This window comes from Chrysochloris asiatica, unplaced genomic scaffold, assembly GCF_000296735.1.
Source record: "Chrysochloris asiatica unplaced genomic scaffold, ChrAsi1.0 scaffold00116, whole genome shotgun sequence".
Taxonomy (NCBI): domain Eukaryota; kingdom Metazoa; phylum Chordata; class Mammalia; order Afrosoricida; family Chrysochloridae; genus Chrysochloris; species Chrysochloris asiatica.
The window spans coordinates 7,304,304-7,315,021 of NW_006408634.1; the positions used below are offsets into that span (position 1 = coordinate 7,304,304).

The 10,718-nt window shown below is 40.7% G+C and overlaps 1 protein-coding gene across 1 annotated transcript in view; it reads left to right on the top strand.

Annotated features, from left to right (window-relative positions):
- DKKL1 (dickkopf-like 1) overlaps positions 1-10,718 on the top strand; it is a 13,535-nt gene continuing 2,817 nt past the window's right edge. The window contains exons 1-3 of the mRNA XM_006868195.1: positions 1-159; positions 1,414-1,554; positions 1,684-1,776. Of these exons, the coding sequence (XP_006868257.1) occupies positions 1-159; positions 1,414-1,554; positions 1,684-1,776 (393 nt within the window). The remainder of the gene's footprint in view (positions 160-1,413; positions 1,555-1,683; positions 1,777-10,718) is intronic.

Consider the following 10,718-nt stretch of genomic DNA (forward strand, 5'->3'; position numbering starts at 1 on the left):
ATGTGGCCCCAGCTGGTCCTGCTGCTTTTGCTACCCGCCTTTGTCCTGGTGCCCCCCTCCACAGCCGCCCCAATCCATGATGATGACTCACAAGAGAGCTCCTTGGGCTTGCTAGGCCTCCAGAGCCTACTTCAAGGCTTCAGCCGGCTTTTCCTGAAAGTGAGCCATGGAGGGGTTGAGAGAAGCGAGAAGATCTGGGAGAAGATGGGGATAAAGGAATAAAAGAGATTCGGGAAACAGACGGATGGATCCAGGCAGGCCGGCAAACTGGAAGAATGAGGGAGACAAGGAGGCCAAGAGATAGGAAGGGAAGGAAGTGAACAGATAAAGGGAGAGGGACAAAGACAGGGACAAGAGAAAGACAAGAGGTTGAGAGATGAAGAGAGGGGAACAGGGTCAGGGAGACTGAGAGACATTAAGAAAATCACCCAGAACCCGTTGCCATGGAGTTGGATTCATAGCAACCCCACTGGCATTGAGTCAAGTCTGACTCACAGTCATAACGACCCTACATAGGGTCTCCAAGACTGATTATCTTTGTTGGTGCAGATGGTTTCATCTTTCTCCCAAGGAGCACCTGTTGTTGTCAAGTGCCGTAGTGTTGATTCCAACATAGAGCAACCCAGTATAGGGCTTCTGAGGAACAACTGGTGGGTTTGAACCATCAACCCTTTGATTAACAATCTGGTCCTTACCCTTCAGCACCACACCAGGACTCCAGGTTCCTATGATCGTTGTTGTTGTTGTTAAGTGCCATCGAGTTGGTTCTGACCCATAGCGACCCTGTACAGGGTTTCCGAGGCTATAAATCTTTACGGGAGCAGAAAGCCTATCTGTCTCCTGCGGAGCAGCTGGTAGTTTCGAACTGCTGTCCTTGTGGTTCGCAGCCCGATTCGTAACCACTACGCTACCAGAGCTCCTTATGACACATAGATAAAACCAAAAATAAACCTACTTCCATCAAGTCAATTCTGACTCATAATAAAGCTATTCAGGGGGTTTAGAAATTGTCAATCTTCACATGAGTAGATTTTCTTATCTTTCTCCCAAAGAGAGGCTGGGGCTTTGAATAGCCCACCTTGTGGTTAGCAACCCAACACCTAACCCACAACATTACCAGGACTCCTGTGATAGATACAAAGATAGTTGGAGAGAGAGGAACACAGAGACAGCAGGACAGAAGCTGAGACACAAGACTAGGAAGGTAATGAGACAGGGAATAGACACAAGATGCAGAGACAGGGCTAGGCAGGCAGCTGGAACAGAGACAAATCTGGCCTGGGAGCTGGAGGTGAACAGGTTAGAGGACAGAGAGAGGAAGGGGTTAGGTGGGACATAGGGCAAGGCCTTGAGGGCATCCTGGCAGGGCTGCAAATTTAATGAAGAGTCATAAGGTCCCACTTTCTGCCCCAGGATGACCTGCTTCGGGGCATGGACAGCTTCTTCTCGGCCCCCATGGATTTCCGGGGCCTCCCCAGGAACTACCACCAAGAGGAGAACCAGGAGCGCCGGCTGGGAAACAACACCCTCTCCAGCCACCACCAGCTTGACAAGGTGCCTTAGCCAGGAAGTCCTTCCTGGAGTCTCACCACAGTGCCTCATGTTGCAATATTGTCTGGAGGGGGGAAGAGGGCAGAGGCGGAAAGTGAGTTTGCTATTCACTCTCTCCTCTCATCCTCACAGATGACCGACAATAATACAGGAGAGGTGCTGATCTCTGAGAAGGTGGTAGCATCCATCCAGCCTGCGGAGGGGAGCTTGGAGGGTGACTGGAAGGTTAGGATAATGCTATCTGTCATACTTACAAAAAAGACCAGTTAATAATACCACTATTAAAATTTACGTTCCAACTACTAAAGCCAACAATACGATACAGAAACTGAGGAATTTAAACAACTTCTTCTGTCTGAAGTTGATCAAACATGCAATCAAGTGGTGTGGTTAGGTTAGGTTAGGTTAGGTTAGGTTAGGTTAGGTTAGGTTAGGTTAGGTTAGGTGCCGTTAAGTCTGTTCCAATCCATAGCAACCTTATGTAGAACAGAATGAAACACTGCCTGGTCCTTCACCATCCTCAGAATTGCTGCCACACTTGAGTCCACTGTGCCAATCCATCCAATTGGGGGCCTCTCTCTTTTTCATTGAACCTCCGCTTTACCATGATGTCCTTCTCCAAGGACTGGTACTTCCTGATAAAATGTCCAATGTATGAGAGATAAAGCCTCACCACCTTGGCCTCTAAGGAGCATTCCAGTTGTACTTCTTCCAACACAAATTCATTTGCTCTTCAATATTCTTCTCTGACACTACAATTCAAATTCATCTACGGTCTTCCTTATTCATTGTCCAACTTTCACATGTATGAGGCAATTGAAAATTGAAAATCGCTTAGGTCAGGCACACTTTAGTCCTCAAACTGACATCTTTGCTCTTGAACACTTTAACGAGGTCTTGTGCAGCAGATTTGCCTAATGCTATACGTTGTTTGATTTGTTGACTGCTGCTTCCATGAGTGCCGATGGTGGATCTAAGAAAAATGAATTATTTGACAACTTCAAATTGTCTCCATTTATCATGATGTTATTTATTAGTCCAGTGGTGAGGATTTTTGTTTTCTTTACACTGAGGTACAATCCATACTGAAGTCTGTGGTCTTTGACCTTCATCAGTAAATGTGTTAAGTCCTCTTTGCTTCCTGCAAGCAAGGTTGTGTTACCTGCATATTGCAAGTTGTTATCCAATCCTGATACCATGTTCTTCTTCACTTAATCCATCTTATTCAGCCTGCAGATTGAATAAATATGGTGAAAGATACAACCCTGGCACACACTTTTCCTGATTGTAAACCATTCAGTGTCCCCTTGTTCAGGGCAATCAAGATGCATTAATAATTACTGGTGATTAGAATGTGAAAGTTGGAAACAATGAGGAAGGATCAGTAGTTGGAAAATATGGCCTTGGTGATAGAAACAATGCTGGAGATTGCATGATAGAATTCCACAAGACATGCAAACACATTTTTTTAAACACGAAAGGTGACTATGCACAAAAATCTCACCAGATAGAACACACAGAAATCAAATTGACTACATCTGTGGGAAGAAACAATGGAAAAGCTCAATATTATCAACCAAAACAAGACCAGTGGCAGACTACGGAACAAGCCATTAATTTCTTATACTCAAGTTCAGGTTGAAGCTGAAAAAAATTAAAACAAGTCCACAAGAGCCAAAATATGACCTTGAATATTTTCTTGAGACCATCTCAAGAACAGATTTAATGTATTAAACACTAATGACCAAAGACCAAAAGAGTTGTGGGATAATATGAGAATATCATACAGGAAGAAAATTAAAGGTCATTAAAAAAGACAGGAAAGAAAGAAGAGACAAAATGGATGTCAGAAGAGACTCTGAAACTTGCTCTTGAATGCAGAGAAGCTAGAGCAACTAGAAGAAACGAGAAAGTAAACGAGCTGAACAGAAAATTTCAAAGGAGACCGAAAGAATATAAAGTCAAGTATTAACAGTGAAATGTGCAACTACCCAGAGTTAGAAAACCAAAAGAGAAGCACATGGTCAGTGTTTCTCAAGCTGAAAGAACAGAAGAAAAAGTTTAAGCCTCAACTTGCAATATTGAAAGACTCTATGGGCAAAATATTGAATGACATAAAAAGAAAATAGAAGGAATACAGTCATTGTACCAAAAATAAACTGTTAGTGTTCAACCATTTCAAGAGTACAAGCTGTGCTGAAGACATTAGCCAAAAAACAAGGCTCCAGGAATTGATGGAATACACATTTAAATGTTTCAACAAACTGATGTACTGCATGTGCTCACTCGTCAGTGTCAAGAAATTTGGAAGACAATTACCTGGCCAAGTGATTGGAAGAGATCTTTATTTGTGCCCATTCCAAAGAAAGATGATCTAACCAAATGTGAAAACAATAAAAAAAATATATAATTAATTTCACATGCAAGTAAAATTTGAAGAAGAAAATGCAAAAGCAGTTGTAGCAACACATCTACAGCTACTAAAACTTCATGCCAGATTCAGAAGAGGATGTGGAATAAGGGAATCATTGCAGAAATCAGATGGATCTTGACTGAAAGCAGAAAATACCAGATGTTTGCTTGTGCTATATTGATTATGCAAAGATATTCGACTATGTGGATCATAACAAACTATGGATACCATTGTGAAGAATGGGTTTTTCAGAACACTTAGTTGTGCTCACAAAGAATCTGTACATAGGCCAAGAGACAGTCATTAGAATAGAACAAGGGGATACTGAATGATTTAAAAATCAGAAAAGGTGTGCACCAGGGTTGTATCCTTTCACCATACTTATTCAATCTGTATGCTGGGAAACTGGATTATATGAAGAAGAATGTGGCATCAGGATTGGAGGAATACTCATTAACAACCTATGGTATGCAGATAACACAGCCTTGCTTGTGGGAAGCAAAGCCGACTGACTTAATGTATTTACTGATGAAGATCAAAGATCACAGCCTTCAATACGGATTGCACCTCAGTTTAAAGAAAACAAAAATCCTTACAACTAGACCAACAAATAACATCATGATAAATGGAGAAAATGTTGATGTTGTCAAAGACTACATTTTGCTTGAATCAAGAGTCAACACTCATAAAAGCAGCAGTCAAGAAATCAAACAGAATGTGAAGCTGATGATATGCCCTGTAAACTTTCACTCAATGCAAAATAAAAACATTTAATTAAAAAAAAAAAAAAAGAAATCAAACAGCAAATTGCATTAGGCAAATTGGCTACAGAAGACCTCTTTTAAGTGTTAAAGAACAAAGATGTCACTCTAAAGACTAAGGTGCACCATGATATTTCTAATAGCCTCATATGCATATGAAAGTTGGACAATGAATAAAGAAGACTGTAGAAACTATGCATTTGAATTATGGTGTTGATGAAGACTATTGAAAGGACCAGGGATTGCCAGAAGAACAAACAAATCTGTGTTGGAAGAAGTACAATCAGAATGCTCCTTAGAAGCCAGGATAAACTTTCTCTCTTGTACTTTGGACAGATCAGAAGGGACCAAGAAGGACATCATGCTTAGTAAAGTGGAGGGTCAGAGAAAGAACCCCAACAAGATAGATTGGCACAGTGGCTGTAACAATGGGCTCAAACATAACAACTGTGAGGCTCTCTAGTCATAGTGTCCCCATAGGACAGAGCAGAACTGCCCCATGAGGTTTTCAAGACCTTACTGAAGAGTGCGGTGGTTAAATGCTCTGCTGCTAAGCGAAAAGTCAGTGGTTTAAACCCATCAGTTGCTCCACAGGAGAAAGATGAGACAGTATGCTCCCATAAAGATTTACTATCTTGGAAACCCTAAGGCGGACCAGTTCTACAATCTCCTATAGGGTTGTGATGAGTCAGAATCAACTCAATGACAATGAGATTAGAAACCCCATTGAAGACAGGTCTGCTGGTCTGCTTCCTTGTCAATGTTATAGAGCACAAGTCTACACATGGGGTCACCATAAGTTGAAATTGACTTGACGGCAACTAACTATAACCAGAATTTATTTAATCTGTATGCTGAGCAAATAATCAGAGAAGATGGATTATATGAAGAAGATTATATGAAGGGCAAAAAGATTGGAGGAAAACTCATCGACAAGCTGTGATATGCAGATGGTACAATCTTGCTTGCTGAAAGAAAAGAGAACTTAAAATACTTACTGATGAAGCTCAAAGACCACAGCTTTCAGTATGGGTTACCACCTCAATGTAAAGAAAACAAAAATCCAACTTCCAGCAAGATGGCAGACTAGACAGATGCACTACACGGACTCTCTAGAACAAAGACGATTGTTGTTGTTGTTAAGATACTAAAGACAAAATAACACAGATGAAAATTTCTAGCACCCTGGATTTTAGAAGAAAGATTAGAGAGGTGGATGGAGTGCTTGCTGGGAGGAAAAACTGAGCAGGGACAGTGAGAGAGGGAGACTAACTGGTAAATGGCTGACCAAACTCAGCTCAAGTGTCTTGTGAGCAGCTTTAGAAGCAGAGGGAGGCCTGACATCGGCACGGGTGATGGAAAAGGTGTTTTCTTCTTTTTTGTCACACTCCTCAGTGACCAGAAGTATGACCAGATCCCACCCTCATCCACTCCCAGCGCAGAGCCTGTTCTCTGGAAGTTCAGAGTCCTGTGGTTGGGAGCCATGCCAGCATGAGATGAGAGCCGGTTGTGCCACTTTGGTGTGCTGCTTTGGTGTCTGGATTCAAGTGGGTTTGGCTCTAGACCTACAAAACCCGCAGAGCCACCAGACCAGCATTTAACCAGTCATTCTGCCCCCCAGCTTCTCTGTAGTCCTAACAGACAATGAAACCAGCTCCATCGAGAGCCCCCACGAACTACTTCCTGATTGAGCGTCCTGAACATAGATAACACCAAGGCCAATAGGAACTCGATCTAGGGTCAAAAACTCTGCTGTCACATCCCTTCCACAATCACCACATGAGATCCTTGAATTGTTGGAGCCCACCAAAGATTTCTCCTCTCTGGGCCCAACAACTGCATTGTTAGTTTTTACAAATACAACAAGCTCACAATGCCATGGAGACAATAGGCAGTTTTAACTCACATGAAGAAACAAAAGAGAATGGCTCAAACAAATGGCCAAGATGTACAGCCTGAGGAAGAAAAGATAATAGATCTAACTGAAAAAAAATTCCAAAGAATGATAATTGGGTACCTTCAAAGAATAGATTGAAAAATCAAGGAAAACAAGGAGAACACAATAAAAACTTTAGAAAAATTCAGGAAAACACTACAAGTAAAAAGAAACAAAATAAATGCAAAACCTGAAACAATACAAAAACTGCAATTGGAAATACAGAAGATTAATACTAAGGCCTCAAAAATGGACAATACATTGAGAGGGCAAAGGAGGAGATGTGAAGCAACTGAAACCTGAAATACTGAGCTTGAAGATAAATCTCTCAATCCTATTGTGCTAGAAGATCAATCAGAAAGAATAATAAAAAAATCTGAAGAAAACCTAAGCGTTATGTGAGGAACACCATGAAGAGGAACAACTTAACAAGTTGATCAGAATTCCAGAACAGGAAGAAAGACAAGCACAGAGAAATTGTCAAGAGTTGTTGGAAGAAAACTTCTGTAACATCATGAATGACGAGAAAATAAGCCTACAAGAAGCTGAATGAACCCCACACCAGGATAGATTCCTAAAGAAAATCACCAAGACATATTAAAATCAAACTTTCCAAAATCAAAGACAAGAAAGAATCCTGAGAGCAGCTCAGTAAAAATAAAAAGTTACCTACAAAGGAGAACCAGTAAGACTTAAGTTCTGATTTCTCTCAGCAGAAACCATGCAGGCAAGAAGGCAATGGGTTGACATACACAAAACTCTGAAAGAAAAAGATTGCCAACCAAGAGTCAAATACCCAGCGAAGCTGTTTGTCAAATACGAAGGTGAAAATAGGACATTTTCTGATAAACAGAAATTCAAGGAATTTGTAATGACCACCTCAACTTTGAAAAAATTACTAAAAGGGGTTCTTTGGACTGAAAACCAATAACATCGGGTAACAACCTGAGATTACCATTGGTGACAACACTTTCCAGAACTCAACCCAGACAGAAAAGTATTTGAAGTTAAACAAACCTACAAGACTGAAAATTGGGATTCAGAGATATCACAGTATAATGAAGTCAACTACAAAGCCTAAAAAGGAATCATGTAGATACAGAACTTCCAAATGGCAAATAAGTCAAGTAAATTTCTAGATAAAACAGGCTGTTTTAAACATGGAAAAAAATTAATAAATTACAGGGTAATGCACCTGCACATAAAAATTTAAAAAAAGAGGAAAGTCGAAAGATTTTGTAAACAACACAACAGAAATGAAAATGACAAGAAAATACACAAACACAAAAATGAACTCAGCATAGAAAATTATGTGGAACAAAGAATCCAACAGCATCACACCACACACACAAAAAAAACCCCCACAGAATAATGACAACAATCAATTCATACCTATTGATAATTATACAATGTAAATGGATTCAATGTCCTAGTTGAGACATACAGAGTAGAATTGATAAGAAAACAGGATCCTTCAACATGCTGTCTACAAGAGACATAGCAAAAAGATGGAGAACGCCTAAATGCCCACCAACAGAAGAATGGTTAAATAAACTTTGGTACATACACAGTGGAATACTAAAAAAAACATTGAAGAAGAATGATGGATCTGTTAAACACCTCACAACATGGTTGAACATGGAGGGCATTATGCTGAATGAAATTAGTTAATCACAAAAGGACAAACATCATTTGAGACCAATGTTGTAAAAAGTTTTTCTTGATAAAAGAAACAATCTATGATGGTTACAAGGAGGGGGAACGGGGCAAAGGTAAAATTATTCATGGGCCAGAGGGTAGACACATGTTAACATGGATGACAGGGCAGGCAATATACTTAGTACAAGGGGGTAAGGATTGCAGAGGAAAGATGAATGTATCAGGAATGCAATAGTTAAAGTGAATAGATGCAAATGCTGTTAACTGTACATGGAGGGGATTGCAAGCATGTAGTGAAGCAAACTGTCTGATTTGTTGAATGTAAAACTGGTGATCTGCTCTGTAAACCTTCACTCAATTCATAATAAAAAATTTTTAAAAAGAAATAAAATAAAAGCAAAAGTCCTCACCACTGGACCAATAAATAACATCAAGATAAATGGAGAAAAAATTGCAGTTGCCCAAGACTTCATTTTGCTGGAATCAACCTTCAACACTCATGGAAGCAGCAGTCAAGAAATCAAACAACATATTGCATTAGGCAAATCTGCTGTACAAGACATCTTTAAATTGTTCAAAGGCAAAGATGTCAGTTTGAGGACTAAGGTGCTCCAGACCCAAGCCATGGTGTTTTCAATATCCTCATGCATGTGAAAGTTGGACAATTAATAAAATAAGCCTTAGAATTGATGCTGGAGGGAAATATTAAAAGTACTGTGGAGTGTTAGAACAAACAAATCTGTGTTGGAAGTACATCCAAATGCTCCTTAGAAGCCAGGATGGTTGGACTTCATATCTCATACTTTGGACATATTATCAGGAGGGGACCAGTCCCTGGAGAAGACATCATGCTGGGTAAAGTGGAGGGTCAGCGAAAAGGAGGAAGTCCACCAATGAACTGGATTGGCACAGTGGCGGCATCACTGGGTTCAAGCATGGCAATGATTGTGAAGTTGGTGTAGGACCAGGCAGTGTTACATTCTGTTGTGTATAAGGTCTCTATACAACTATAACAAGAAACTTCCAGATGGTGATGGACCCACAGACCACACTCTGAGTACACTGAACGCAGTATGTATTCAGTCCGTATTTCAATTTCTCCATTGACCCCTATCTTAGTTCTCTAGTGCTCCTAAACAGAAATACCACAAGTGGATGGCTTTAACATACAGAAATTTATTCTCCCATAGTTAAGGAGACTAGAAGTCTGACTTCAGAGTTCCAGCTTTAGAGAAGGTCTTTTAACTTCTTTCAGTAGCTCTAGGCTTAGCATTCTTTGTAGAGCCCCATGTATCTTGACATCAATATTTCCTTAGACCTAGGAGCTTCCTTTTCCTGGATCAAGGAAGTCCTGATGTGGCACTGTAGGATAAGCACTGGACTGCTAACCACAAGGTTGGTAGTTCAAATCCACCAGCCACTCCTTGGAAACCCTATATAAGGTTGCTATGAGTTGGACCAGACGTGACAGCATACAACAAGGAGCTTCACAGTGTAGGGACCCCAGGTCCAAAGGACAAACCACTTTCAGCTCTTCTTTCTTGATGGTAGCTGTTGCTGTTATTGTTAGGTGCCATCAAGTCACTTCCGATCCATAGCAACACTTTGCACAACAGAACAAATCACTACCTAGTTTGACGCCATCATCACGATTGTTTTCTCATGTGAGCCCATTGCCGCTGCCACTGTGCCAATCCAGCTTGTTGACTGAGTCTTCCTCTTTTACTCTGATCCTCCATGTTTCCAAGCATGTAATAGGTCCCTCTTACTCTGCTCACTTCTCTCTCATTTTACTTTATAAGATCAGAGCTGTTGTAGACCTTGAGGAAACTTCCTTTTCATTGATTGGCTGCTCATAGCAGATCTCATCACATTATATTAGATCTCATCGTGGGGGTTACTACATCTTAACAGCCAAACCACTGAGAGTCCTGGGACCCAGTCAAGTTGACGCAAAACCTTTACTACAGCCCTAAACTCTCGTTTACAGTTGATTTTTATTTTTGATGCAGGAGTCCAATCAAGGATTACACATTGCATCCTGTGGTCCCAACTCTTCAGTAAACCTGAGCATTTAATCCCCCAAAGTGCTTTGTACAATTTTTAATGCTTTCCAAACCTCAGAGTACATTTAATCCTAAAGTTGCATTGTCATTCCAGTGGGTACCATAAACCCTAAAGTGCTTTGTATCCTTCCTGTTTGAAGCTCCCAATGCATGTTTTCAGTCCCCAAGCAGTCTATAAACTTCGGAGATTTTTGTTTGTTTTTTGAATGCAATTCTTTTTTTTCAGAGCCGTGTTAAACCAAGCCAAACCAAATTCGTTGACTGTGGAGCCAATTTTGACTCATGAGGATTCCATGTGTAACAGAGTAGAACCGCTCCATAGGGCTTTCTTT